The sequence below is a fragment of the Bombina bombina genome, chromosome 5 (genome assembly GCF_027579735.1).
Source record: "Bombina bombina isolate aBomBom1 chromosome 5, aBomBom1.pri, whole genome shotgun sequence".
Classification (NCBI taxonomy): Eukaryota; Metazoa; Chordata; class Amphibia; order Anura; family Bombinatoridae; genus Bombina; species Bombina bombina.
Genome location: NC_069503.1, coordinates 408,664,068 through 408,678,716, shown reverse-complemented (window position 1 = coordinate 408,678,716; position 14,649 = coordinate 408,664,068). Strand labels below are relative to the sequence as shown.

Sequence of the window (14,649 nt, the reverse complement as noted above, 5' to 3'; positions counted from 1 at the left end):
AGGGCCCGGACGGGCTGCCCAGTGAATTTTACAACGTTCTTGGGGAGGAGCTCGCAGATACTCTCTTGACCCTATTCAATAGTGTGATGGGGGGCACTGTCATGCTTTCAAAACGATTTACAGAAGCCAGTATCAGTCTTATTCCTAAGCCAGATAGGGACCCTCTCAACCCTGCGTCTTACAGACCCATATCTCTTATGAATTCTGACTATAAGCTTGCCCTGGAGCCCCTAGCGATTAAGATTAGAGAGGAGACAGAAGGATTAAAACTAGGTAACAAAGTTATGCACTTGACGCTTTTGGAGATGACATGGTACTCTATATGCAGGACCCAGACAATAACATCCCGAAAGTATTTGACATAACCAGGTTTGGTCAGATTTCTGGATACAAAATTAACACTGACAAGACAGAATTAATCTGGCTAACCCCACAACCCGACGTACCAAATTGGACATATACTTTAAGGTGGTGACGGGAAATTTCAAATACCTGGGGATTAAACTAAATACAGACCCTAAAACATGGTACGAAACAAATTATGCACCAATGAGGACGGAAGCGCAGGATCTAATACTACACTGGACTAAGCTGCCCCTCACAATGAGAGGCAGGATAAGTCTAATTAAAATGGTACTGTTTCCCAAACTTTTAAACATACTTCAAATGTTGCCTCTTGTGCTAAGTAAGGCAGATGTGAAATTTTGGCGGTCCCTCATCTTCTCTTTTATCTGGGCTAAAAAGAAACATAGAATCAAGCACACTAGAATGACCAGCTCAGTTGAGGTAGGAGGCATGGCAGTGCCAAATATAGATTATAGCTGGGCGGCCCAGGCGAAGTACGTGTTAGACTGGATGACTGGTCGGGATAACTTTACAATACCAGAACTATAACAGCAGGCAGTGACTCCTTGGTCCCTGGCTATGTTACCACATATGCCGGCTGCCAAGGCAGATAAATCCTTGCTTAATTATCCAATGCTACCAAGTTCATCCCACTGCAGGGTAATTTGAATTTTCTGCCGGGACTCTCTACTCAAGCATTTAAGACTTGGGAGAAAGTAAGGATAGATAGGATTGCTGGAATATTAGGAGACGATGACCAGACCATCCACACATTTGCACACTTACGAGCCACATACAACATTCCATCGCAGCATCACTTTGCCTATTTGCAGGCTAAATACTATATAACTGACCTACTGCAAACCAAAAAAATGCCAACAAAAGACAATAAACTTAGCCACCTACTAAGTCTATACATCCAGGGACAAAAGTCCATATCAGCAACTTACAGGTTGCTAATAGGGATGCACCGAAATGAAAATTCAGGACCGAAACCGATACCGAAAATTCAGGCTGTCCCTAGCCGAAAACCGAAACGAAACCGAAATGTTTTTTTTTCTTTTTTGACTACAGTGTGTGTGTGTGTATATAGCTGAGAGAGCTTGTAGGCAGGAAAGCTCCAACAAATGGGTGTAGTCACTTGTACGGTAGGGTGTAATCTGCAGTGAAACTGGTGAAGCTCTACAAGGGAGAGCTTGGTTATAGCCAGACGACAATACGAGGTGGACATGTGTTTTGTTTTTGGGTGTAGTTATCTGTGTGATGGGCGTGGCTGCACCTGATCGTCTCTCATCATATCTCCGCCTAGTTCCTGGATCGGGTCTCACACTGACCTATCAGATTATATGTCCGGAGCCCTAAATGGAGTCTTCCTGTCACCTATCACCAGGACCACCGGACTTAGCTACGACCTTACGTGCAAGGTGGTTATAGAAAGTTACTGTGCTTTTTTGTATACACTGTCTGGTGGGTGCTAATTTGTACCAACCGTGTGCGAGCTTGGGGCTTATGCATATATCGTGTGCACGCATATTTGCCTCAAGTGAATAGAATGTCTACGCACAAGAGGCTGATGTATGAGCACTGTATATAAGGCTTATATATATTCACTGTGTGTGCTTAGGGCTGTGTCTGATAATAGCAAGTGTTTATAAACATGTTACTTATCCTCCTTTGAATACTGTATTCAGAACTTTGGTTTCCTTCTAAAAAAAAAAAAAAAAAAAGGGCACTGCTGGTTTCAAATATCATCATGACATGGTACTTATGTGTGTGCTCTGTGTATAATGCTAGTGCTGTGCTGCTCACCTTATGCTAAGGATAGGCAGGTAACTCAATAGAACAGGGGAGGGCTGTACATTTTTAGCCATTTTGGTCCTCTTTGGGCCGAAATTAGAGTTGCACATTTTTGGCGGCCCAACTTTTGGTGCATCGCTAGTATTATTCTTTTTTTATTTCTGTGTAACAGAATCAGATTTAACCATTTTTTTTTTTTAATTTTTTTTTACCAATTATCAAAATAAAGTATCGTCCTAGAAAAGTATTATTATATGCAAAACAGTAAGTCAAGTTATGAACTCAAACAGCAGTTCTAGGCTGGCATCAAATTTGAAATATGCTACACAATAATTTTACCGAAAATAAAAGGCATAAAAACCGAAAACCGAAATAACCAAAAATGCCATTTTCGGCCCAAACTTTCTGCGGCCGAAATTTCGGTGCATCCCTAGTTGCTAATATCAGGGGAGGAAGCATATACACTAAACCATGTGAGAGATAAATGGTCCAGTCTGCTGGAGGAGGAAATACCTATCAAACTGATACAACACAGCATAGCGACAACCTGTAAAGCCACATTATCAGCCAATATCAGAGAGTCACACATTAAGATTCTTGATATAGCATACATAACTCCCAATATACACAAAACGTGGGAACCTGACTATGTGGGAAAGTGTCCCAAATGCTCCCTACCGAAGGCAGATTTATTACACATGCTCTGGGCTTGCCCCAAACTGTATAAATTCTGGGGTATGCCGACGAGGTGGGTTTCACAGGTGGTAAACGTAACAATTTGTCTCTAAGCACGGGCAATAATATTTCTAGATTTAGGCAACATGCCATCGGGTACAGCCCTATTTGTAGTCAATGTAGTGCTTCATGCGAGGACCCTCATTTTGCAACACTGGCTGAACAACTCGGCTCCAACCCTGACACAACTCAAACATAAACTACATTAACAGTTAATATATGAGCAAGCAGATGCGTTGGGAGACCTTCAGAAGAGGACAGCACACTTTATGAGAAAGTGGGAACCATATATACTAACCTTAAGCAAAACCCAGCAAATGCAGCTATTATACCCAATTAGGAATACAGAGTACATTCTAATTGCCCAACTACGGGGGAAATGGTTACTAGATCAAACTTAAGGTACACTTTCAAGGGCTGGGAATAGATCACTCAGAGATGAATGATTGCCAATTTACTGTGCGGCACCCTGGGATATAACACGGGAAGCAGCGAGAGTATTTATAAGTTATGATACGAGAGGGGAAGAATTTACTGCTAGATCATGGCTCGGAGACTACTTCCCCTTGTGGCACTGTTGTTGTATATGTTTATTAGTACTGCTCCCTTGTTCCCCTCCCCCTTTTCCTTTCCTGTCCCTGTGTGTTAGCGATACTGTTAAAATATAAAAATTTGAGGGTGCGCGTATGCAGCTTATGCATCATAACCAACAAAAGAGACTTAATCATACAAACTGTCAGAATACACTCACTACGAACATTCTAAGGTTTGTTTTTATTGTTGGAAATGTCTTCTTGATGTACAAATGATGTTGGCTGTATGTGTTGTGCCTTCTATATAAATAAAGATTTTTTTAAAAAGAAGTGTAGATTGGTTGAAAGCAACTTGAGGTTGACAAAGGGATCTTATTCACGTAGTGATTAAAGAGACAGTAAAGTCATAATTAGACATAGCATAACATTTTAAACAACTTTCCAATTTCTATTTAAATTTGTTTACTTCTCTTGTTATCCTTTGCTGAAAGGTATATATACATATATATATATATATATATATATATATATATATATATATATATATATATATATATAAATACATACATATATACACATATATATATATATATACACACACACATATATATATATATATATATATATATATATGTAAATATACATATATACACACACTACATACATATATATATATACATACATTTACACACACACACACACCATATATACCAATTGTCATTGGCTCACCCATGTGTTCAGTTAGAAACCAGAAAGAAATAGGGGATAGGGAGTGTGCAAACAACAAGAGGAAAGACTCTAATGGCGCAACCTATAAAGCACAATAATGCAACAGTTATAGTACCAGTATATAATATATATATGGCAAATAAAGGGCTGCCAGTAAATAATTCACAAAAAATATATTAAGATATCCCAGTCGGGTGATAAATAATATATGAATAGATATGTGGACCCACTATGATATATACAATAAGATCATATACACATATCAAATTTCAATGTAAGATGCAATCCAATATATACTGTACTGTATAATAGATAGTACACTTTGAGAAAATAAACTAATGATATGAATAGTTAATAAATATATACAAAACAATTATGTACAGACCAAATATTTCAGTGAAAATCATATGATAATCATATGTATAAATAAAATGTCCAAAGAGGTGAAATAAAATAAAATAACATAAAATAAAATAAAGTAAAACCCAGACAGGACCAAAATTAATGGGCCAGTGCCAGTGTTGAAATCTGGGTGAACATAGATTATAAATTCTTCATATAATAGAATGATATTAGAGCCAGATACAGCTCTTCTGGGAGCTTATATAAAAGTCATAGGTATTAGGAATAGCGACTCCCTTTGGGAGTTTACTCACACTCCTTCCCCTCAATCCTATGAGGTAAGTGCCGCGTAATGGGAGAAAACACACCCTTGGGGAACCGGTTTAATGTTGTCCTCCTGTCTCTTTAAAACTTGCTGCTACTTCTCCACAGAAGACGTTCTCTCAGCCTGGAAAACACTTTTACAGAAGGAATGTGCTAATTTGTTCTGTCTGGTCAGTGCTGAGGTTCATTACAAGGAGTAGACGTCTCACCTGCATTCTCAAACTAAAGATCTGTCCCACACCAATATGACTGCACAGTAAAAGCTTGTTTTTGGAGGCAATGAATATTGTCTAACTTTTAGCAAAGAAAGGCACATTCCTTCTGTAAAAGTGTTTTCCAGGCTGAGAGAAGGTCTTCTGTGGAGAAGTAGCAGCTCTGAGGATATTTTCAAAGGTTCAGGGGGCTCTTCTAACCATTGCCAGAATACGAGGTATTGCAGTAGTGCCTTACCTGGAAGATATATTGATACAGGCACCATCTTTTTGTCTAGCATTAGAACATTCAGAGTCCCTTATCAATCTTCGATCACATGGATGGAAGATAAACTTGGAAAAGAGATCTCTTACTCCAAGTACAAGGGTGAATTTCCAAGGGATAATAATAGACTCCATATCCATGAGAATATTCCTCACAGATCAGAGACGTTGCAAGCAAACTTCTGCATGTCTTGCCCTCCAGGCCTCTTTGAGACCCTCAGTGTATGGAGACAATTGGACTAATGGTGTCATGTATGGACATCATTCCTTTTGCCAGATTCCATCTCAGACCCTTACAACTATGCATGCTGAGACAATGGAATGGCGACCATTCAGATCTGTCTCAACAGATCGTGCTTGACAACCTGTCGAGAGACTCGCTCTCTTGGTTGCTCGGTCCAGATCATCTAGCCCAAGGCACATGCTTCTTGAGACCGTCCTGGGAAATTAACCTACGGATGCAAGCTTTTTTGGCTGGGGAGCCGTTTCGGGTGCCCAGAAGGCACAAAGTCTGTGGACTCAGGAGGAGTCCTCCCTTCCAATCAATAATTTGGAACTCCGGGCAATCTTCAATGCCTTGAAGGCCTAGCCCCTTCTGGGTTCATCCCAGTTTATCAGATTCCAATCAGAAAATATAACCTTGGTTGCCTACATCAACCATCAGGGGGGAAAGAGAAGTTCCTTGGCGATGAGATAAGTATCTCAGATACTAGAGTGGGAGAAAATCACAGCAATTATTATTCTTTTAATAATTGCCATTGAGGTTAGGTATTTCTTTCTATCATTATGGTTTTTTCAAAACAGCATCTAATATCAGTTTTTAAGTAATTTTTTAATATATTTTTCAAGAATGGAAATATGTCTACTATATAGTGATTGAGTAAAACAATTTAATAATAACATTTTTGCATTTTTACGGATTAAATATCCGTTTGTTGCCACTAGAGGGAGCCAAGTCTCCATTCCTGGCGCAATGGCGCCAAATTAAAAACATTTAAAAGCCACTGTGTTAATGTATTAATGTGAAGCATGAATAAGGGGCTGTGACCCCGAAACATTGCTTATTTTTATGTGAATAAATTGCCTGAAATCAACTATTGAGTGCTGGGGACTATCCATTATCTATCTCACTATACCGAAGTTGTCCCCAAAAGTTTCTGTTTATAGTAATTGAATCCAATCACTCTTATAGTGATCAGGTACTCCCTGTATGAAATGGCACAGGGAAGATTATAGGAAATTCCTGTGGATATAATCCTAATTATTACTCAGTTTCAAAGCCCTCTTGATAGGAACAATGAAACCGCCAATCTGGGTGTAAGGTGGACATTCCAGCTTGCAGCTGGTAACAATAAATTTACTCTGCCTTCTAAACGTTAGTTGTGTAGTGAATTTCAACCTTTGAATCCTCTCCACCCCGAGGTTGTACTTTGGGGTAAATCTTCCCCTGTTGTTGGTTATTAACTGTTTGTCCGTTCTGTTTGTGTGCTTTGCAAATGCCTGTCTGGCACTGGATCAGCTATGGATACCCCTTAGGGTCAAAAACAGACGTCCTCCCTAAGTTACATATTGTAACGCATTTCGGCCGTATTACCGGTCTTTGTCAAGCATAACAAACTTGGAGGTCTGATGCTATTGATGCAGCATCAGTGATTATTGTCTATATAATGATGTATACACAAGACTTCATTAATTGTAATCCAAGTAGTCGCTGTTATTGAGAAAGTAAGATACTTTGTTACATTATGTGAGTCTTATTTCTTTATTTATACAATATTAAGAGATTATTTATAAGCCATGCTAAATCCTACATCTCATAAAAAACAAAAAAACTAAACAAAACACACATGAAAAACATTGTATACGAATCACACAATATACAGGTAGCCCTCAGTTTACACCGGGGTTAGGTTCCAGAAGGAATGGTTGCAAATTGAAACCCAGTTTATAATGTAAGTCAATGGGAAGTGAGGGAGTTAGGTTCCAGGCCCATCTAAAAATTGGCATAAGTAACACCTAATTACATTATTTTTAAAGCTTTGAAATGAAGACTTTAAATGCTAAACACTATAAACCTAATAAAATAAGCACACAACACAGAATATATAATTAAACTAAGTTAAATGAACAAAAACATTTGCTAAACAGCATTATAAACCTAATAAAATAATCACACAACACAGACTTGCATTTTTCTGCAAACAGTTCTTTCTATGCATTATAGACAGGAAGATCTTGTTCCTTTGCAAGCTGCTCGATAGCTCAGGTCTGGTTAAACTGATTAATTTCAGCTTGCTCGACTTGCATATCTTTGCTGCAACACAATCAGACAGCTCCACCTACTGGCTATTTTAATCAATGCACTGCTTCTCAATGCTTTTCAAAAACAGTCACATGACTGGGGAAAAAAGGTTGTTATTCTGAAACAGTGCAATTTGAACCGTTGTAAACCGATACATTGTATCAAAAAACATATACTAATAACCCACGGATAATTATCAGAAAGGTTAAAGTGAATTAAAAATTTTCATGAATCAGTGCCCAGTTTTTGAAAAAACTATTAAAAACAGGGGCACTTTCATTCATGAAAGTTTACATTGCAGCGTATTTTAGAAATACCTTTTTCTTCAGTTAAGCCGGATCGCCAATGATGAAACCATCTTTCTCCAATCATGGCTTCCCCCCCCCAGAGTGTCCATCTCATAAGGCCACGCTGCGATTGGAGGAAGACGATTTTGTCATTGTTGGGTAAGTACAGCAGGAAGAAGCGGGCGGGGAATTGCCGAACCGGCTTTGGTGAAGAAAAAAAAGGTATTTGTAAAATACGCTGCAATGTAAACTTTCATGAATGAAAGTGCCCCTGTTTTTAATAGTATTACATTCACTTTAACCCACTGATACATACAAAATGTATACACAGATAAATCCTAATGATATCATAATATATACAGTCGTATGCAAAAGTTTAGGCACCCCTGACAATTTCCATGATTTTCATTTATAAATAATTTTGTGTTTGGATCAGCAATTTCATTTTGATCTATCAAATAACTGATAGACACAGTAATATTTCAGTAGTGAAATTAGGTTTATTGGATTAACAGAAAATGTGCAATATGCATCAAAATGAAATTAGACAGGAGCATAAATGTGGGCACCCTTGTCATTTTGTTGATTTGAATACCTGTAACTACCTAGCACTGATTAATTGAAACACGCAATTTGTTTGGTGAGACAATTAAGCCTTGAACTTCATAGACAGGTGCATCCAATCCTGAGAAAAGGTATTTAAGGTGGCCAATTGCAAGTTGTTGTTCTCTTTGACTCTCCTCTGAAGAGTGGCAACTTAAAACAACTCAAATGACCTGAAAACAAAGTTCGTTCAACATTATGGTTTAGGGGAAGGCTACAAAAAGCTATCGCAGAGATTTAAGCTGCCAGTGTCCACTGTGAGGAACATAGTGAGGAAATGGAAGACCACAGGCACAGTTCTTGTTAAAGCCAGAAGTAAAATATAGTAAAGGCAAAGGAAGGTGAGAACGGTCAAAAACAGCCCACAGACCACCTCCAAAGATCTTGCGGCAGATGGCGTCACTGTGCATCGTTCAACAATTCAGCGTATGGGAGAGTGATGCGGAAGAAGCCTTTTCTGCACCCACACCACAAAAAGTCGCTTGAGGTATGCAAACGCACATTTGGACAAGCCAGCTTCATTTTGGAAGAAGGTGCTGTGGACTGATGAAACAAAGATTGAGTTATTTGGTCATAACAAGGGGTGTTATGCATGGTGGCAAAAGAACACAGCGTTCCTAGACAAGCACTTTCTAGCTACAGTAAAATTTGCTGGATGTTCCATCATTCTGTGGGGCTGTGTGACCAGTACAGGTACTGGGAATCTTGTTAAAGTTGAGGGTCACATAGATTCAACTCAATATCAGCAGATACTTGAGAACAATGTTGAAGTTACGCCGGAGCTGAATATTTCAACGACCCAAAACACTGCTCAAAATCTACTTTGGCATTTATGCAGCGGAACAAGTACAATGTTCTGGAATAGCAATCCCAGTCCCCAGACCTGAATATCATTGAAAATCTGTGGGGTGATTTGAAGCAGGCTATACATGCTCGGCAAGCATCAAACCTAACTTTACTGGAGATGTTTTGCAAGGAGGAATGGTCCAAAATACCTTTATCCAGAATCCAGACACTCATTACAGGATATAGGAAGCATCTAGAGGCTGTTATTTCTGCTAAAGGAGGCTCTACTAAATATTATTGCGATATTTCTGTTGGGGTGTCCAAATTTATGCACCTGTCTAATTTCGTTTTGATGCATATTGCACATTTTCTGTTAATCCAATAAACCTCATAGATTTATCAAATGTCGGGCGGATCATGTCCGCCCGACATTTGATAAATCTACCCCTAAGTGCTATTGCATTGTCGTGTCATCATGCATTTTTTTGATAATGCAAATCTACTGTATTTACTGGTCCTTTAAGAAATCGTATTTTGTCTTCTAGAGAGAAGTAAGAATAAGAAGTGCTGTCCTAAAATATACTGGAAATTTTTATTACTAAAATATGACTGGACATTATCCCTAAATTCCAGATGTCAGTCTACTAATATGATGATGTTCTTCTATCAGTTATTCAAGATAAGTAAAGATTACTAGATATATTGATATCAGGGACAATAAATACATCATTTGAAATAATTAATAAAAACAATTAATAAATGCAATTTAAATCGAAATCCAAATTTAACCCTTTGTAGTATAGTGTATATAACTAAAAAAATCAATTTTGCCTCTGTTTGTAAAGTTTCCCCCTCTTTTATCCACTTCTAATTTTAACATTCTTGTGAAATGAAAAACTTTCGTGTTACTATTACAGATTCTGAAATGTTTGGCTACTGGAAGTTCTAGATTGCGTTCTTCTAAGGAATTTTCAATTGAAAGAATATGTTCTCTTATTCTTTCCCGTAGGAACGGTGTGATCTATTTCCCCTACATATTGCACCCTACATTTTGTACATTCAATTAGATAAATAAATGTTTATCTGTACATCTAATAACATTATTTATAGTATACTCTTTTTGTGTCCTTGTTGAGTGAAATTTTTTGTTTTTCTGTATGTCTACAAGCCTTACAAATTCTACATGGGAAAAAGTATTCAAGTGTTGTGCCAAAAATTGACTTTTCTTTACTTCTATTTTTATATTTCTTTTCACGGTAGGTGCCAGGATGGTATTCAAATGCCTAGCCTTTTTATATACAAAACTGGGATTGTCTGGGAGAGACGGTCCAAGTTTGGAGTCTAACATTAGAATATTCCAATGTTTTCTAAATAATATTTTCCCCTATCTTTCTGTTTTGCCTGAATTGTGTTGTAAAAGGGATATTAAATGTATCTGTAACTTTAAAATTTCTTAACGTTATACTGTAAATGTTCTGCTCCTTTTATCCAAATTTGTGTTAAAAGGGACAGTAAACACCTTGAGATTTGTATATAAAACGTTAATGCATAATGAAACAACTTTGCACCATATTTTCATTATTTATTTTGCCCCGTTTTATCTAAATTTAGCTCTGAAAATTAAGCAATTTCAAGTCCAACTCTGCTAGATATCTATCCCTAATTGGCTTTAACTCGTAACAATTGCAAAACATTTGACTTTATACTAACTTTATGGCCATGGCTAGCCTTATTGTCTGCTGACGTAAAGGGACAGTATACACTCATTTTCATATAACTGCATGTAATAGACACTACTATAAAGAATAAGATGCACAGATACTGATATAAAAATCCAGTATAAAACTGTTTAAAAACTTACTTAGAAGCTTCCAGTTTAACTCTGTTGAAAAAGTAGTTGGAAAGCCCACTGCAAGTGGGAAATAACCCCCCCCCCCTTCTTTTGCATATGAAAAGACCCTTTACACAAACAGGAGCAAGCTGGAAAAGTTATCTGATGGTATTCACATAAAACTTTGGGGCTTGGTTTGGAGTCTGAAAATCAGAGCAATGTTATTTAAAAATAAGCAAAACTATACATTTTTTGTAAAACAAAAATTTATGGGCTATATAAATAGATCATCTACAAAACATTTATGCAAAGAAAAAATGAGTGTATAATGTCCCTTTAAGCCCAGATTGGCCCCTCCAAATAAAGTAAACGGCGTTTGGTTATTAAAAAAATCACTGCAGAAAAAATATGTTAATTTGTTTTAAAAATGTTGTCTTCTTGGCCGATATTGTATTCTATAGCAACACAACAGAAATGAGGGACACAAGTCAAAATTTAACTTTCATTATTCAGATAGAACATGCAATTTTAAACAACTTTATAATTTACTTCCATTAACAAAATGTGCACACTTTTTATATTTAAACTTTTTGAGTCACCAGCTACTACTGAGCATGTGCAAGAATTCACATAAATGCATTTGTGATTGGCTGGTGGCTGTCACATGGTACAAGGGGAGTGGAAATAGACATAACTTTTAAAACTGTCAGAAAGAAAATGTACTATTCATTTGAAGTTCAGACTAAGTGCTATTGCATTGTCTTTTTACCATGCATTTGTTGATTATGCAACTCTACTGAGTTTACTGGTCCTTTAATGTGCAAGTTTGAACAAGTTAGCAAGTGTAAGTATAAGCTACCATGAGTCTTCACCCCAAGCCTGAATCCTCCAATGTAAATCAATGCTAACTTTTGCAAGAAGGGGTGCTGTGTAGATCTGTTATAGGAAGGAATGATTCAGTGGTATATATGACAATACAAGTTAATTTCTTACCTTCCACTTTATCTGCACAAAGCTCTCTGGCTTTTTCCCTGATCATCTTTGGAATAAGAACATCCTTTTCAACATGTCGTAGAAAAGGGTGATCTGCACAAAAACGGAATAACAAAGATTTAAAAATATATGTCATATGAGCCATTATTACAACAATTTGTATATATTAAGATTTATATACCACAAATGTAGGTTTGGCTATACGCAGTTAAAAAAAAATTATATAATCTATAATACACAAAGATGTATTTTTGAGACTGCTAAAAGAATTTGAAAAGTTATGGAACATCATCTTTACAAGTAGATGAGAAACTCCAATTCCAAAGGATAATGTAAAAAAAAAATAATAAAAAAAAAAAAAAATGTACAGACTAAGACATCTAGAAAATATCCCTCAAAAAGGTGTGGATAATGAAAATGATAATGACATTTTATTAAGGGCTTGGCAATAGGCACATATACCTAAGAGATCATTTCTTCCCCATAAAAAGGTTTCTCTAAAGGAGGAATCTTCCAAGGCCTCTATAGCAACAGCCTTCGTTGTCAGACTCTGAAGCTTACATACAGTACTGTGTAAAAGTCTTAGGCCACCAACAGCTTTGTTGTTTTAGCAAAGTGTTAATGACCATCTATATTTATTTTTTAGTCACTTTTTATAAGATACAAACAAAAAATACAGGAAATATGTAAACAAAATATAAAAATAAACATTTCTGAACAAAATGGCTTCTTAAAGCAAAATTCAGTATTTAGTGTGACCTCCCTTGGCACTAAGCACATATTGAACTCTTTTGGGGAGACTGTCCTGAAGGCGCTTTCCCGAAGGAATAGCATGATGAATTAAAACTGTCTGTACTTTTCAGCATTCGTGATCCCATCAATTCAGACAATATCGCCAACACCACTGGCAGAAATGCAGCCCCATAACAGGACAGACCCTTTACCATGTTTCACTGAAAGCCGCAAGCATGCATTCTTCCATCTTTCTTCAACTCCTCTTCTCACATATTGTCGATGATTGGACCTAAAAAGTTCAAACATGGATTTTTCACTCCATAATACTCTTTTTTTCTACTGATCTTCATTCCAGTCTTTGTGAGCTTTAGCATATCTTAGCCTTTTCACTCTGTTCCCCTTCCGAAATAGTGGTTTCTTGGCTGCTACACTTTCACAAAGAAGATTCCTGATCAAGCTTCTTCAAACTGTAGAAGGGTCAACTTGGCATCCAGATGAAGCTGACAGATGTCGAGCCAGGTCCTTGCTGGTCTTCTTCCGGTCTTTCAAAGGAGAAACTCTGAGAAATGTCTCATCAGATTTTGAAAGTTTTCTTGGCCTTCCAGTTTTTATTTTGCACTTAACCTCTCCTGATTCTTCAAATTTCTTTATAACAGCTTGAATAGTGATTACCACATCCTGAGTATCCAGTTTGTTTGCCGATTTCTCTTTGAGAGTGGCCTTGCTGTTGTAAAAGTATAATTTTGTGTCTGCCAAATTCTGTGATCTTTGGCATTTTGAATGGAAAGATGGGATTGAAAGTTGGTCTTATTAGCAAGCCTCCAATGAATTAAACTCATACCACATGTGTATGTAATGATCAAGCATGTCTTGCACAAACCTGGTGTAATAGACCTTTTTCGCATCAGTGATTTGACATGAAATAGCAGGACAAATATAGGTGTTATCAATGACATTAATTAGGGTTCCATTCCATTTAGGTTTACGAGAGTCATGTTCCTGCTATTGCTCTAGTGTAATTGGAGGTCACACTAACTACTAGCCACTTTAGCTTATAGAAGCTGTTTTGTTTGATTTATTTCTGTTTTTTAATACTGCATACAAATCTCATCTGTATTTTCAGGTTGTATTCTAATAAAAGAGACTGAGAAATAATTATATATAGTCATTATACCATTGCTAAAAATTTTTTTTATCTAATGGTGGCCTAAGACTTTTGTACAGTACTGTAGAAAATAAATTACTCCTCTTGTATGAGCAGCCCAATAACAGTACAATCAACTTTAGTCAGTGTAATTAGAAAAAATCTGGTATGGAAATTGTTAGACGTTATCTTATAACCGGGGGTATCACTTGACAGCAGTATTCTACGCCTTCACCTGGAACTGAATGGGTTACTTGGCGAGAACTCAGGAAACAGCATTTAGACATGCAGCAAGTAAAGTCTAATCACTGTTCTGTTTATTATAAAGGCATCACCATGTTTTATAGACAGTTACAGAATATGGGGTTAAACAATGACATAATCATACCGTTTCACACAGTATGCTTAGACCAAAGAACTTCATTAAAAATATGGAATAAAAAAGGAGTTCTACAGAGAAACAAACAGCAAGATTACGAGTTTTGTAATGGTGTGCGGGGCTAACAAGCCTTTTATTCTCATCGCTCACTTAAGACAACGCTGGTATTACGAGTTTTCTTCAAGCTGGCGTTAGCCTCCGAAAAGTGAGCGTTGAAAAAAATTTAGCTCCACATCTCACCTCAATACCAGCGTTGCTTAAGTCAGCGGTGAGCTGGCTGAACGTGCTCGTACACGATTTCCCCATAG

At 37.2% G+C, this 14,649-nt stretch overlaps 1 protein-coding gene across 1 annotated transcript in view; it reads right to left on the bottom strand.

The window, feature by feature from the left end:
- CMC1 (C-X9-C motif containing 1) overlaps positions 1-14,649 on the bottom strand; it is a 175,857-nt gene that overhangs the window by 154,769 nt on the left and 6,439 nt on the right. Inside the window, exon 2 of the mRNA XM_053714245.1 lies at positions 12,084-12,176. Within this exon, the coding sequence (XP_053570220.1) occupies positions 12,084-12,176 (93 nt within the window). The remainder of the gene's footprint in view (positions 1-12,083; positions 12,177-14,649) is intronic.